The 16,526-nt window shown below is 42.1% G+C and overlaps 2 protein-coding genes across 3 annotated transcripts in view; both read right to left on the bottom strand.

Moving 5' to 3' along the window:
• Window positions 1–2,474, bottom strand: part of ABAT (4-aminobutyrate aminotransferase) — a 48,269-nt gene extending 45,795 nt beyond the window's left edge. The window contains exon 1 of the mRNA XM_054270627.1: window positions 2,389–2,474. The gene's annotated coding sequence lies outside the window, so the exon portion shown is untranslated. The remainder of the gene's footprint in view (window positions 1–2,388) is intronic.
• A 5,105-nt stretch (window positions 2,475–7,579) lies between these two features.
• On the bottom strand, window positions 7,580–16,526 carry METTL22 (methyltransferase 22, Kin17 lysine). 2 transcript variants are annotated; one of them, XM_054270629.1, is made up of 10 exons: window positions 16,196–16,526; window positions 13,378–13,728; window positions 12,961–13,001; window positions 12,731–12,875; window positions 12,209–12,280; window positions 12,060–12,113; window positions 11,442–11,522; window positions 10,715–10,817; window positions 9,772–9,940; window positions 7,580–8,086 (listed from the first exon to the last, which is right to left on the bottom strand). In XM_054270629.1, exons 1-10 carry the CDS (start codon window positions 16,323–16,325, stop codon window positions 8,051–8,053), a joined length of 1,182 nt encoding a protein of 393 aa, XP_054126604.1. In that variant the 5' UTR covers window positions 16,326–16,526; the 3' UTR covers window positions 7,580–8,050. The 2 variants fall into 2 exon arrangements, with proteins under 2 accessions (XP_054126604.1, XP_054126605.1); XM_054270630.1 differs by lacking the exon at window positions 11,442–11,522.

Below are 16,526 nucleotides of genomic sequence, written 5' to 3'. Positions count from 1 at the left end.
ATTTGTAACTGAAACACACAAAAAAATTTAGCAGTGTTTCTGGAATGGACTCTCAATCCTAGAATCCATGAAACAGAGCTTGCAAGCCAAGAACCAGATCCAATTTGCCTTAGAGCTGTGAACTCTAATCCTGTGAATTCTAATAATTCCTGAAATTACGAGGCTAAGCAGCAGCACAGGTACATCATGACAAGATCTGAGGTGTTTTAATCGAGGCCCAACCCTCAGAACACAGCCCCAGAGGGAGACTCTGCACGGCTAGGGCAGGAGCGGTGCCTGTGCAGCTGCACCTGCCCACACAGGCAGATAGATACAGCTGGGCTGCTGCCCAGCGTACCCGGGGCAAGGAAGGCACTGGATAAATTGCTCTCAGACTTGGCTGCTAAGCATCACACCACGCAGACAGGGCAAGGGGAACCACCTCAGAACCCCAAGCTGCTGGTTTGACCCCAAGAGATGGTTTGAATGAACACAGACATGGCAAGCAAGAATCTGAATTCCTCCCTGCTTCCGAAAAAATCCGGATCAGGATGTTCTCCTTTCCCAATGACAGCACAGCTGCCAGCAGGACACCTACTGATTTGCTTGGTGTTTATTTGCATGCTGTGCCTGCTTACTGCCTCTGGGTATAAATATCCAATTTTATCCACTTATTTGACTTTACTTTGTGTTTGGATGCACAAGACACCTCACTGTACAGTATGCCTCCGAGGCTGTCATCCCTCAGAAGACTACAGGCCTAATGAAAGACAAATAAAACAGTTTTATCACATTTTCCCACATGTAATTTGCAAGAGGTCAGCCTGTCTGATAGCACCACACACGTACTGACTCAGGTCCCCATTTATCTGCAGATCTCTGAATCACTGTCCTCTGCACTTGGGGTGTCCAGGAGGAGCCACACACACACTGCAGGCACAGAAGACCTGAGCACTGATTCCCAGTCCACAAGGCTACCCAGTATGTAATAACAATATTACAATGTACAATAACAGCTTTCCCATCTATACAGCCAGACCAGTGATGTTTGAGGAGTGCTTTAAACACTACAGATGAGAAACACTACGAAATCCAGATGTTACCCTTCTTTGCATACACTGTGCTTCAGTATGGTGAGCATTTGAATCTCTGACCTCCAAGTCTGCATTTGTAACTCCAGTCAGAGAAGACAAACTGCCCTCAGACAGAATTTGCCCAATACTGACACCACAGAAAAGACAATTACAACAAAAAACCAGTGCAACAAGCATTGCAAAATTGCTAATTCAATTTATAACACAATAACCAGATTATAACAGGATTCAAAAGGTAATTTCCTTACTGCAGAGCTTCCAGAAGGTAACCCTACTATTACCCTCCTTTTATACCAGTTGACTTTAAACCTTTACCAAATTCCTTATTACAAACTGTAAGAGCAAAGACCCTTTTAAGAGCCCATATCCATCAACTGTGCCTTTGAACTGTAGGGCAAAATCCAGTATTTGTAAGCCTGAACATTCATTACTGATTACAAAATTACTTGGAAACCTCCCACAGTAGATCAGTTTCTTTATATATAATTTCCTTCTCTGTTTATTTTATAAACAGAGATGGAGAACCACAGAGGCACAAGCCAGGCAGGGGCAAAGCTCTGGCTGAAGAGCCCCGCGCTACTTTAAGCCTTAAGGGAAGTGATGCTAAGGATGTATCAATCTCAATGTAAGGATGCTTGGGTTTTGCATCGCCAGCACCAGCTGGTAAACAGGAAACTGAAAAGCCCGGCTGAACCCCAGCTAAGTGCAGCACCAGGCCTCCACCAACACCATTACTCAGCTGCCTGCAGCACCTCAGCCAGGGCGCCCTCCCCGCAAAGGCACCGCCGTTCTCCCCCCGGTACACGGCCGCTTTCTTTGGTGCCCTCCGGTTCCCTTTCCCGCTTCCCCGCCGCGGGTCCGTGCCGGGCCCCCCGCCCGCCGCGGGTGCCGCTGCCGGGGCACGGAGCATCCCAAGCCTGCCGCCCGCCGCGGCCGAACGCGCGGGGAACCCCGAACCCTCCCGGGCCCTCGGTCCCCGAGCCCACGGGGAGGGCACCGGGCCCCGCCGGGATCCACCCCGCGCTCGGGTCCGGCAGGGCAGGGCAGGGCCCCCGAGCGGGCAGCACGGCACCGGCCCCGCGACCCCCGCCCGCCAGCGGATGCCCCGCGATCGCGGCCCGTTGCCCGCAGGGTGCGCCGGGCCGGGGAGCCGGCGAAGGGCACCGGGGAGCGGCGGGGGACGCGCGGCTGCCCCGGCAACGCGAGCACCGCCGCCCGCGGGGATGGAGACGGGGCCCCGCGGGGAGTCCCGCTGCCGGGCGGGAGCGGCGAAGGCAGCGGCCCGTCCGCGGCCCCGCGGGGCTCGGGCGCTCACCGGGAGCTGCGGGCGGTGCGGGCTGCGCGGGTCCTGCGGCGGCCGCGCCGGGCTGCGCTGGGTGCGCTGCGCTGCGCTGGGCCGGCCGCGTCCTACCGGCCCCGCCGCGCCCCGCCCGCCCCGCGCGCCGCAGCCAATCAGCGCCGCCGCCCGCGGCCCCGCTCCCGCCGCGCCCAATGGGAGAGCGCGGTCGGGGCTCGCCCCCGTCGGGAGGGGCGGGGCCGGCCGGACCCTCAGGGATGGAGGGGCCGGGGCGGCGGGGCTCGGATCGGCCGCGTCCCTCGGCCAGGGCTGCCCGCCCTCCTTCCTCTCCCTCCCCGCCTCCCCCGCTCCGCCTGCCCGCGCCCCCTGCTCCGGGAGCCACCGTGCAACGGAGCCTGGTTCCTTCATCCATCGCGCACCCGCGAGAAGCGCAGCGGAGCCTCTTAGCTGACCGCGGTGGGAGTCTGTGCCTGCACTGTTACAGCTCCACGAAGACCCACCGTCCTTTCCTTATTTCTGCTTGGGATATCCTTAATTTAGCAAAGGCAGCAACTGAGAAAGTCTTTTGGTCTTCCATCTGTGATTAGAAATTCAAATTAAACTTAGTGTTATGTCAAACTCTGAACTTAAAACCCAAATCTTCACCAGCATTTAAGCCTGACCTAGACAAAACACATTTTTGTTGTGGACAGTAATGGACTGAAGCAGTTCAAATCCTATAACGAGCCCTTCTGCTCAGCTGCTGCTTGGTTCTGCTACAGCAATGTGGTATTTGCAGGCACAATGCTGCCCCTGAAGCTCCAGCCCAGTAATAAATATTATTATGTATCTCATCCACAACAGAACCTATGGCAAGCATGTTGAACCCTACCTGGACTCTTATCTTACAGAACGCATATCTCATTCACAGCCTTGGTTTTATTCAAAGCCTAAGACCTTGGCTACAAAAGGCCAATAAGAGAAATGTCACCTCTGTCCCTCTCCTGTGGGCAGCACACGGGGACCCTCTCCCTGTCCAGGTGACTTCTCAGAGCTGGGACTCATAAGGGACGCACTCAGGAAAGTGAAAGGGAAGCACTCATAAGGGATGCAGTCAAGAAAATCAAGAAAGGGGAGCTGCCAGACCCTGCCCAGCTCTCAAGGACCTCCGTAGGAAGCTCCAGGGAGAATCCTGGAGCAGCAATTGTGGCAGAGCAGCTGAAGGCCACCAGACACAAAGATGGAGAGGACACAAGCAAGGCAGGAACGCTGCAGGCTCTGAGAGGCCAGAGCTGTTCTTTTGTGCTGCAGCACCATCAATTTGCAGAGGCTGTTACAGGATCCTTCTGTCCCTGCACACACCACTGGAGGCCAGGCCATCTACGCCTCCTCATTTCCACTGACCCTGCCCAGAACCCTCATGTCTTTCAGTCTGTTCCAGTAAGAAAGATTTAATGGCCCAAAATCACAAGAGAGGCGGCAGTTGAGCCATTCAGATGGCAGTCAGCTATTTGTATCATAAAGGACAAGGAAGCACTAGAACAGATTACAGGACCTCTGTGATGAGAGCCTTTGATAACAAACACTTAGCAAGATTCTCAGATGAATACGATTCTGCTTTGAGAAGCATACAGAACAGATAATTTCAGATAATTTCTTGGTGCCCCTTCTGATCATGCTACAATGTAAACCTGCTACTGGTATCCCATAGAACAAGAACAGAGCATGAAAAAAGTAAAGTTTACTGCTATCTTGTCCAACTCCCTGTCAACTTCCTTGCCTAATTTATTATGTGTATTTTTACTTAACTTTGAGGCAAAAATTATGTTATTTCTATTATTACTAACATCTTACTTATCTTACTCATTATCTGACGAGTATCCTCTTTAAATATTTGCTCAAAAAGCTTAGAGAATACACTCAGCTTGCTCACAAGCTAGGGATGTTCCTTTGCATCTTTTTTGCTCACACCAGTGGGGCTGGCCTGGGCAATGTGTAAATAAACACACATACACATATATATATATATATGCAGATATTTTGTTACTGCCTTTATGTGCTGGTATTAAAGGAATTCCATGTGCCATCTGCTGGGGGAAACTTTCTCTGAGGCAATGTGCTGTACTGACACAGCTGACTGCACTGCTGGCACCATGAGGAGGCAGACATTTCTCAAGAGGAAGCTTTATTCTGTTAATGCATCAACTTCCAGCACAGATGCAAAGGACACACAGAAGGTCAGGGTCAAGATGAGTCTGTAAAAGAGCACAAACCTCTCGACCTGTGTCACAGCACGACAGCCTGGCAGCAAGAAGGAGCTCATTTTCAAATCCTACTTCACTTGAACCTCCAAAGTGTTCAGCTTACAAATGCCATGATCACACTCAGGAGGTGAACTGCATTTTAAAGACAAGTTATTTAGCTACTCACTAAGTGAATAATTCTCAATTTACTCGCAGATAGAAAAATCACTGCAAGCTTATGAGACAGGCAGCTTTCCTTGCCATGCCATAACAAGCAGACAGGAATGCAGCACCCACTTTTCAGAAGCACTCTTCAGTTTCCTGTACCCAACACTCAGCACCAGTAACTGTCTTTAAAACCACCAGCAGCACTTGGCTGTCACACTCGTGCCAGTCTGACTGGGAAATGTGGTTTCAGGCACAGGAACGAGGAAAATCAGCTTTGCTAACACACCCTGCACTGCCACATTAGGAGCACAGTTACACATAACTCCAGTGTGAACCCAGATATCCATTGCTATCAAAACAGCTGCTCTGCTCTTTCTTTATACCCCCAGCAAGAGATCCCCACTGGTGGCCCTGACTGATCACAGGAGTAGATGGATTAAGTCTCATTGATCCAATGGAAAACTACACTTACCATTAGTTTTTCTGGGAATTGCAAAATTGCTATAACCAGCACCATGAAAGGGGAAAATATAAAACTAGAACATAAAATAAGCTCAGTAAGTAGAAATCTCAGACAAAATTATTTCTCCAAGTTTTAAGATGTTGTCTACCAGAACAAAAAAAACAAAGCAAACAAAACAAAACCCAGAAATGCAACTGCCAGGGACATAGCCCTTAATTCTCTGTTAAAAAGGGAAAAGAACTGGCACTAGTGGTGGATGTGGAAGTCCACAAATGGTTGAGTTAATGAACAATCTCATGATAGTTTCCTGCTATAAAACTTTGAGATGCAATTTAAGTGCTCATCTTCTCAGGAATGAGAAGTTCCTACCACAACACACAAAAAGTACATCCACTTTTTCCTAGAATATTTCCTGAAAACCCAAAACTGCTGGAGGCAAAGCTGCTGCCAAAAGGCAGGCAATTAAACACCACCTTCATTTCAGGATTATTTCCACTCTAGCTTCATCTGCAAGTCTAGGTGAGAAGTGCAGAACCACGCATGCCACCTAAACTGTTACTCCAAATACAACATTGTCAAACTAGAAAGGAACAGGGTGTTGAACAAACTGTAAAATGTTTTGACTCAAAGTGTTGTACAGCAGATGGAGCTACCAGGATGGCCCACAAATGGCCACCTACACTTGAGAAAACCCAACAATGATAAATATACAGAATCTATCCCATCAAGGGAGTGTCTTCAGCTTTTTTCTACTGCAAAATGACACACAGACATTCACAACAAAGCAACTCTCCAAGTCTCACATCAGCAAAGATTTGAAAGAAATAAATGTAATTAGTTTGCAATGCTTATTTGGGTGTCACATAAAGTTCAAGTTCTTCTCCTGACTAATTTCTATAATTGTGTCACCTTTGCTTCTCTTAAGAGATAAAAACAGGAGAGGGGGTGGGGACTGAGAAAAGGCATTTGTTGTTTCACCATATGGCAATGACAAAAGTGAAAATCATTTGTTTCAAACCAGATGCCTCCTGGAAGATCATGTGTCCATCCATTGCCAGACTTCCCAAGATTTGGACACTCCTCCCTTTTATCAGAGCTAAGTGCACTGCAAGGGCTCCACAGGTCCCCCTTCACCTCCTCTATGCTCCTTTCTCCAGAAAATGATCCATCTAGACAACTGCTGGATTTTTCAACCAGATCCAGAAATGCTCACAACTGCCTGATAAGTTTATTTAGCAAAAGAGAAAATCAGTTTTCCAAATGAAAACTTAATCTCTCCAGCTGACTAGAAATATTCATGGGTCTTAAGTTTCTGTTGATAATTCCAAAGACTTTGAGAAATCCTGTGTGAGAAAAACCACAGGATTCTGTAACTGCTCACACTATTTCACATCAGCCTTGTACATTCTTGTACAGCCTTCAAAAAATCACTACTGAAATAAGCAGCTACATTCAAAAATAGTTGAATCTACCAAAGTTAGTAATATTACATAACAAACCAACAAACATTAGTTTGGGAATCTTTGGATCAAAATACAGTTTTTCATCTTTGAAGTTCAAATGAGGGCTCTAAGAGAGAATTTTTGTATCAATCTGGACAGATACGTGCTAACATAATGTAATTTTTACTTTGACTGTACTCACAGGGAATGGCCATTATCATCTAATAACCTTTCATCCCATTAAAGAACACAAAAAATAGGTCTTCAGACACACAAGCAGGTTATGCAATAACTGACCTACACCAAATGTAAAACAGGCTTTCAAGAAGTCCCTCAGATGCTTCTAATGAACATCTTTCACGCTCCCACAAGTCCCAGGCTGGAACAGCTCCATCACTGACACCCTCCTGGTGCTGAGGAATGCAGTGGGCACAAGGATTCCCATGGCAAAGTGATATAAACACAGCAGTGCACATAACATTTATAAAAGTGCAAGATTCTTGGATTCACTAATAACACAGGAGAGATTCAATAAATATGTTTTATTTTATTCCAAAAGAAAGATATTGGAGGCCCACTTTTGTTTGGGCAAAACACTCATGGCAACTTCCCCACCCTCAGCCTCACATGTACATGCTGAGGACAGAATTCCAAATATTTCAGGAGTTGTAACATCTCCCTTCATGTGGTACCTTCTCATCCTCAACCTGCCCAGGACAGAATAGCTTAAAATTCCTGCAGGACAATATAGGGTTGACCTCCCCTACTCCAAAACCTCTGTGGGGTATTTTTAGAGACTCAAACAAAATGCATCTTGTTTCCTTTCAAGTCAGACAGTGGCCCTAAACTAGAGTGATTTATATATGACAAACTGAGAATTAATGGCCAATTTCATAAACAAATTTCTTAAAGTTCATTCATGACAAAAGAGTCTTGTCCAGAACATTGTTTCACAAGTGTCCATAAATACAAATAATGTGTATTTGTATTTGAAACTGGGATAAGACTGAGAACAGTGTCCATGTTGTGTAAACTGAAAAGGGAAATGCACGACATCTGCAAATCAGCCACATGGGAAAAGTTAAATACTTCTTTGCTAGACTCTAAAAGTGAAGTCATCAACCCAAAGAGCAAGTCACTGTGTCACTGCCACTGCCTGGCATCCAGCAGGTACTTGGAAACATCAAAGAAACCACTTCCAACTGCACAAGTCCAAGAAACGAAGTGCCAAAACCAAAATGTAAAGCAAAACTGCATTGCAATACTTTCTGAGAACACAATTCCACCAGCAAGAGGCTTTTCTTGGGATGAAAGTCCTTATCTTAACACAACACCAAAACAGCCCTTCTCCTTAGGTAAAGATCTTCTCTTTCCTCATGGGCCTGTCACGTTAGGTGTTCAGCCATGATCTTCCACAATTCCTGCAGGAGCAGAAAAAACACATACAGGTATTTTCTCACATCAGTAGGTTTGATTATGAAAATTATGCAATTATGAAAAAATTCCACATGCTCACTGTAAGACAAGTTTTAAGACATACCCTATACCTCCATCTATAGATAGTATCCATCTGTGGATGGATACCAAATCCATTTCTGTAATTTCCTGGAAGAATTATTTGAAACAGAGCACTATAGCTGATTGCTTCATTCTTGTAGCGTGATTTAAAAAAAATAATGTGTGTTTAGTATAAAGTAGTTTGTTTTAAGATAGTTTGAAATTAGCTGGTCATGGTGCTAATAATGCCGAGGTTGTGGGTTGGATCCCTGTATGAGGCCATTCATTTAAGAGTTGGATTCAATTGTCCTTGTGGATGACAGAATGTTCTGTGATTCTGTGATTCACTGATCTGCATGATCTTGATTGATAATCCTGCTAATCCTACATACTTTGACTGATAATCCTGCTATTTTTCTTAGCTTGTGTTGACAAATGGTTTCAATAATGCTGGTAAAAAAACAGCTGAAGAAATAATTTACTGAGGAATCAAAGTCTCACAAATGCATGGCTTATATAAACACAAACCCCCTTTTCAATCCTACAGACAACAAGGATGAAAAATCCTTAATCACTTCATTTCTTTAGAATATATTAATATATGCTTCGTCTGCTCCACAGAGGATAATTAAGCAGACTATCACACACTCTTCACCATGACATCTCTGATTTGTGGCAATAGATCTAATGATAAATAAAAACATTAAAAACATTTTAAAAATGCAGAGATTTCAAGGGTCAGCCGCCTTCCTCAAAACAGCCAGGGAATGAGTTTACACATTTATCTATAAAGCAGGTTACTTTTGTATACTTTAAAAACTTTTAAACATGTTTTATGCCTGAAGGTATCAGCATTAAGTAAAATAAATCAATCACATGAAGCAGCTGTGGCTCCTGCGATCTCACTATGCATACACACAGTATGTTCACAAAAATAACATAATTTCTTGTTACCAGATTTGCAATCCAGTGCAAGATTTGCATCTCATCTAAAAAGATTCATTAGATTGGATTGTTCTAGAAGTCTGTTAGCTGTTATCCTGCATAATATTCCTAAGAGCAGATAATTTGGAAAAAAAATGGAGAAAGAGAACCATAAGAGCTTGAGAGGTAATTAGGTAACCAGAAATAATATATCTGACATGTTTCTCAAAAACAGAAGCTTACAGCTAATTGACTTCTTCATAGATATTAGAACATTATGTCCTGAACTCTGAACTGGGAAAGGAACTACTGAAAGTGTGAAATGAAAGCTCTCCTACAAGAAAATAAATGAGAAGAGATATTGGTCCCATTTTCCAGTTCAATCACAAAAAATGGCATTTTACAAAGTAAAGGTCTCTCTCCTTTGAGGAACTGAGTGCAATCTCAGCCACCCTACTGCTGGTGATAGAAAATCAATTCTGTCCCAGCCAAAACCAGGACATGTCAATCTAGTACAGATTATGTAAGCACAAACAAGGATCATTTTAAATCAAAAAAAAAACTAAGTGGAAATGAAAGATAATGTTTATTCTTCTGTTCTTCCTTCATGTTCCATAAACAGCTGATAACTAATTTGAGATGATTAGCCTGACACATTACATTTGTTTTCATGAATGCCACTTACCAACTGCTCAATCCTTTCATAAACAAGGAACTGGCAGAAATCAGGCTTAATGTGCTCCACTGTATATTTCATTTTTCCATCTTGGAGGTTCTCTAGATCATTTAGAGTATTTCTAAAGTGACTGTAGGCTTCACATGTGATATCCATATGTCTTAAAGTGAAGTTCAGCCTGGCAAAAGAGTATTTCATTTAGAACATCTCTCCTATACTGGCATCTTAAATAGGTGTGTAACTTCCCTCAGCTAATGAAAAAAAATGAATCTTCTCAGCATAATTAACTCCCTTCAGCAGCCAAAAAAATGTACACTCCCCATTCCTGAAAAGCAGAAAAGATGTTATGTCAGCACCAGTACACAATAACTCTTGGATGAACTTTCCCACTAATTTTAGGGCACTTTGCCACAACAGAATCATTGGCTTGGCTTCCTGGACAAACACCTGGCAGCAAACCACAGGAAGAGTTATTACTTGCACATGTCTAGAGATTTAAGCAAAGCCTATTTGTGTATCAGCTTATGAATGGACTCCAACACACAATTACTTAAAAATGTTCATTGATTCCTTGAAAGCAAACAAGAGAAACTGTTCTAGAGTTGCTCAAGCTAAGAAATAAATACCCTGAATCTAAACCACTTGATTCTATTCTGTGACCTCAAAAATATACAGCAAATGTTATCAGGTATTGTATCAATCTAGCCAGCTATTTATCCTTATTTGCACAGAGGGCATCTCAGGTGAGGCAAAGGTAGGACAACAAAAGGCAAACTTCTGTTAAACTCAAATCCTGAACTGATAAAAATTAAGCATGTAAGAAAAAAAGAGCTTATCCTGAGCATATACTGCAGCCTGTGATCATCTGATACAATGAAAATCAGAAGCCAACCTTTAATTAAAACATACAAAGTTTTAGTGCTTTTTATATTAAGTTGTAGGTAATACTCACCTCTTTTCCAGTGCTAAGTAAACTGTGCAAGAATTTCTCAAGTTGTGTGTGATTCTATACAGAGTTCTGAACAAGGCATCTGTCAGATCATCATCATAGAACACTGTAAAAAACAAGATTAGGAGCATATGTATAATTAAGGATATAATTTACTGAAGTGTCCATTATGAACAGCAGGTCTTAGTTTGATTACTCAAATCAAACAAGTCACTCTTTTATCTAAGTGCAAAGTACATTTTTAATGGCAACAACTGACTCTGTAAGAGTATTCACTGCTGCTATTTATGCCAGGCTTTCTTTAAGCTTTCTCTCATCAGAATGAGAATAATTTATCAGACAACTGACAAGCTTTGACAAGAATTCTCTCAGCCTGGAAATAATTTTACTACAAAGCTAAAAAAACCATGATATTAGAGAGTAGAGAGCCTCTTTCCTTACAAAACCCCCCACCAGGCTACAATTAATTTACCATTATAACCAGATCTCCTTTGAAAGCAGGACACACCAAAGAAAAGGAAGAGCTACAGCTTGCAACATCTCATAATTGCTAATTCAGAATGTAAATAAAAGAAAAGAAAAATACAGACAGGAGCACTTAAGGCAGAGCCTTGGCAAATTAGGTAAGGATCTGACCTATTAGATTTTAAAAGCAAGTTAGGTACATTTAAATTATTACTCGTAATGCTTGAGTGTTTGATTGAAAAGCTTACTGTTTGTATTTCCCTACCATCAGCTGCCATGATCACAGAACAGTGATCAAGCAAATCAGCAATCTCTTCTTCAGACCAGCTATAAGGAGCTTCAGGATCTGGAAGAAAGAATATGGCTTTGGTGTACATGATTAAATGTCTCAAATGACTGGAGAAAAGGAACTTTTTGGCTCCTGTGGGCAGCTGCTACTCCATAAACAGAGCACACCGCTCAAGGGAAATCAAAACCTTCCCTGCTCATTTTCTAAAGTTCCCCCAGTTCTCTGCTTCCTCTGTGTTATGTCCAACCCTCCCAAGGCTGACTGGCAAGCAAAAGTTTTCTTTCACTTCAGAATTCACAGTCCTGTAGCAAGATCACAGCTTTAAATACATTAATGAAAGCACACCTTTAAACAAAACCCCAGATATACCCTTATATAAGTTTTGATTAATCTTCCTATTTTATCATGCTTTTAAAAAATTATTCTTCATTAAAAGAATCTTTCCTTGAAAGTCTAACAAACATAAAACCTTTTCAACTGGCAGTATCAAATATTGTCATTAACCAGAATTTTCTTTGAGGCCCAAGAGAGGCTTTTGAACATGCAACACCAAACACCAAGCCCAATCTAAAAGGAGCCATTGTAAGCACCTACCAGTGCAGAATTCATCTTTCAGCCAATCCATTTCTTTCACTTTAATTTCTCCTCCTGGGGGTGAAGAAAGATCACATCAGTCACAAATGGCCTTTCACACAGCACCTGGGCTAAAGCAGAGAGTCAAAGTCTGACCATACAGCACCCACCTCCTGGCTCCATCAGGTGCTTGTTTAATGCAACATTTTGCTCACACATGGCCAGGAGATCATCACCAACATCTGGAAAAGAAGTGATAATGATATTAAAAACAAGAAAATTTTGTATGGGCCATGTATGCCTCTCAGACTAATACTCAAAGTTTCTCTCAAGCCCATGAGATTAAGGAAAATTCAGAGCAACTCTGTCCACTGACAATTGCTCCCCTAGTATCCTTCTTCCTTTTGTCTTTCAGTTCTAAGCTCTGAGCAACCCTTGAAGAAAGAAGATAGATTCCTACACTACCTATTTTAATCTGGACACACTACCATTGCAACATATCTTGCTTTTAAACTCTTGAGTTTTCTCAGCCCTTTGAGAAAGTTCCTGATATTTTTCAGTAAATAACACAAATTGATATGCACTAATAAAAATGATTAACTATAACTGAACAGATGAGTCTGAAAATACCAGGATGAAAGCACTGCTTTGGCAAGTTTCATGAAAATATTTAACTGAAAAAACTGCCTTACCTGTGCAATAAACTCTCTTGGCAACTGTTGCCATGATAATGCTGGTAATTCCAGTGCCCCCTCCCAGCTCCAGCACAGAGCAGCCCCTGAAGGCGTCCCTTTGGAAGAGAATGTGATCAGCCAGAAGGAAGGCAGCACGCCACACCTGGGGACAAGGGAGGCACTTAAAACTGAACCAGCTCTGAAGCACATTCCATGAAAATCAAGATACTACAAGGCAGAACACGTACCTGTTTACCAACATCTTCCAAGGGGGTTGCCATAGTGTGCTCTGTGCAAATGAGAGAGAACAGAAAATAATTACCTCAAAATTGTTCAAATCAAGTTCCACAGTGGCAAGTTTGAAACTAAGGCTATGCTTCCCTTTCAAATATAGAACTAAACACTCTTTATTCTATACAATAATGTTGGATAATGCCAAACACCCACTCTAACTAAGAAGCACTGAGTTTCCTGTGGTATACAACTGCCCAAACCTTTTCCAGAGAAAAAAGGTAAATTTTTATTTGCAATATCACAGTATTGTGATCATTATTTTCTCTCACTTAACAAACTGCTGTTCCATATCTACAGAAAATCTATTTTTCTTTTGTTTTACTGAAATTTCATCTGCCACATTTCTCCCTGACTGAAACCTTGTTATTTACCTATTTTAACAACATCACTGCAAGTGCACTCCTCTTCTTCATCTTCAAAAGCATCTTCCTTCCCTTTCATCAGAATTACAGGGCACACTATATCCCTCAAAAGATCCTCTGCTTGCAAATCAGAGGCACCTCGAGGCCTTCTGACCACTTCCAAGTCTCCATCATCATCCAGCAGAGCTTCCACTCCTTCACTATTTAATTCTCCTTCTTCTTTCAGGTTACTCCTGTCCTTGTCACACAGCTCATCTCCACTTCTGCTCTGCTGTTCTCTTCCTGTGGTAATTTCTCTCACGTATTTCCCAGATGCCAAATCTTCTGTGCTCCAAAGGAGTTTGAAATATGACAGGAACACTGTAAGAACACAGTGTGGGAGGAAAGGTTAAACACCGGGTGAGGCAGAACCTTCTACATGCACGAGATTTTGGTATGCATTACATGTATTAAAAATCTATAGAGTGAATCATGAAATAGGTAACTTGAAATACAGTTTTATTTGCTATGAAGAAATACTTCTGTTATTAAGTTCTGTCAGCAGAAATTAACAAAGCACTTTCAGAGTCCACTGGCTGACTCAGCATTTGCACAGCCACAATGGGCATGTTCATCTGATTTAGTAATATTTATCTTAACTATTGGCAGTAATTTAGTCATATTTATTTTAACTATTAGTCTGATTTAGTAATATTTAGTACTATTTATTTTAACTCTTGGCATCTTACATCCTCCAAAAGTTCTGTTCACAGAAGTTCTAACAAAGTTGAAAGCAGAATGAATATAAGTTAGAATTAGTTTATTTTGGTTAAGATTCATATCTTGTAAGAAAGAAGAATGTTCTAGTAAAATGCAAGTTGAATTTTTGTTTGTTGCTTGCAAAGTCTTTAGGAATTCAAGCAACTCCAAGCCTTGAAATTGACTCAGTATATAAGAACAGAAATAAGTGCACAGGAGGCAAAGCTGACACTTCTGTAATATTTTTTAAGTGTTCATCTGATTATTCAAAGAGATTAAATGACTGAAGCTATTCTTAACGACCAATTAATTAAAAATCTTTTACAGCAATCACTCAGTGACATTGCTTCTATTAAAATTTTAAGTTATTAAAACATGGACCTTGCAATTTTAATTAAGGAATCTGTACTGCCTGAGTACCACACATAAGGAAGAACAGACATTCCATAGTCCTTCCATCTATGTTCATTCCCAACAAAAGGGAAGAGATAAAGTGCTTGCCACCACTGCTTTCAACAATTTCACAATTTATGGAGTTCTATTCCAGTTTCTTTAGTAGGCAAGATGTTCCAAGGTGGTCTACTGAAATCTGACAGAGGTTTCTCTCTAGTGAGACCATTTTTAGCTGGATCTAATAAAATCTTCAATGCCTGTCCTAGCATGACAAATTTTTAAAGTCTCCACTGTTTGCATGATGACCAAATGAAACTAATTGGAATAGAGGATGCCATCAGTGAATGAAATGCTTTGTTCTCCAAGTCCATTCTGATCCTCTGCATTTCCACAGCATTCAAAAGGTGGAAAGTCAAACTGACTCAAAGGGGAAGAGACTAAATCCTCACAAACTTCCCCAAAACACAGCACAGTGGCCCTGGTAGATTGTTATGGCACTAAAGGCTGTAATACTACCATGCAATTCTTGTCTCAATAACCAGAAGAATTTCCCAGAAAGAGCTCATTGAAGTAGGTAGAACACACTGTCACTTCCTTCTGCTGAAAGGTTCTTTACACCAAGCACAATCACAGCTAACACACATCAAACAGCATGAAGATCCACCACAGCATTAATTACCTGGGTTTCCACCTGAATAGGGTCAAAATTATTATTCATTTCCTTGTCAGGCCTACTTTGATAATTTTTCACATTGTCATACACCAGAACAGCTGCAGGAGTTACTCTTTTGATGTCACAGCTGGGTTTGAAAAAACAATTAACACTTCTGTCACAGCAGGACGTTTGTACAGAACATTTTGCCAGCAGCTTCAAGGTCAGTTCCCTTGACAACTTTATGGCAACCTACAAGCTGGCAATCAGCCAGGGGCATTTGCCAACTCATTTCCTCTATAGCCTGACTCTTCAAATTCTATGTCAGTTAAAGCCATTGCTGTGTTGAGTTTTCTTGCTGACATTTTTTTTGAAGCAAACACCCCCCCCCCCGCAAAAAAAAATCAACCCTACCAACACAAAAAAATCAAACCAAAAAACAAACAAACAAACAAACAAAACACCCAAAACACCCCAAAAAAACCAAAACAACAAGAAAAAACAACAACAAAAAAACAACAAAACAAAACAAAACAAAACCAACAAAAAACCACATAGAAAGCTGTTATGCTCCCCTGGAATACATGGTAAATCATCACATAAACATTTAGTTAAACTAAATGTTAAATTAATTACTGATGGTTTGTATTTTAAACTTAAGTTACACTATTTAAAACTCCTGGGTTCTCATCTTTTGTTTGTGTTTAAGAAACATCACAACCTTATTTTAAATCATGACTCCCAAAGTGCTATATTGACAATATTGCTCAATGAACCATTAAATTAAACCTACAAGTGAGTAAATTGGGTTACTTTTTCTCAAAAAGCAATTTAAAGTTTAATTTTTAAGACAAGCTGTCTACAAGTTTTCACTTCTGGAGTTAATTTCACAAGGATAACACAGCTAGCCCTCTTTCTAAAGACTGAGTAGGAGGTGATTCTGCTTATAGCTGGAATAAAATATGTAACTATTAATATCAACCACTTGGAGGAGGATTGAGCCTTCCAAAGATCTGAGTAGAGTTAAAACACAGCATCCATTACCTGGCTGTCCAACTGCATTCAGTCGTACCATGAGGTGCCTTTTGCTTGGGCCGTGCAAGTGGACATCAGACAGCACAGTGTCACTCCTGAACGTGGGGTTATCCATCTCCTCCTCTGCTAAATCTGCCATGGGGTGCTGGTGAGAGCAGCATCTGCAGTGCTCAGACAGCCCTCATGCAGTGCTGCCACAAAGGGATTCCATTCTCTTCCATTTACAGGGGTCCAGCAACAGTTCTGCTCACCAAGGGAAACTCAGGACATCGTTTCGGTGAAGGTGGGATTGTGCAAACTCCACCACACTCCGAGACAACAAGTTCCTCATCAGGATATT

The sequence above is a fragment of the Melozone crissalis genome, unplaced genomic scaffold, assembly GCF_028551555.1.
Source record: "Melozone crissalis strain CALT ecotype California unplaced genomic scaffold, PUWL_Pcris_2 ptg000012l_1, whole genome shotgun sequence".
In the NCBI taxonomy this organism is placed as follows: Eukaryota; Metazoa; Chordata; class Aves; order Passeriformes; family Passerellidae; genus Melozone; species Melozone crissalis.
This window is presented reverse-complemented; position numbering and strand designations above follow the sequence as displayed.

Bases quoted from the DNA above. Each gene is read 5' to 3' on its own strand.
- METTL22 (XM_054270629.1), bottom strand. From the start codon at position 16,325: ATGGCAGATTTAGCAGAGGAGGAGATGGATAACCCCACGTTCAGGAGT. The intron at 13,002-13,377 runs GTAAATAACAAG...TCATTTGCACAG, and splicing joins CAGTGATGTTGTTAAAATAG to AGCACACTATGGCAACCCCC. The intron at 8,087-9,771 runs GTAAGTGGCATT...CTGCTCCTGCAG, and splicing joins ATGAAAGGATTGAGCAGTTG to GAATTGTGGAAGATCATGGC.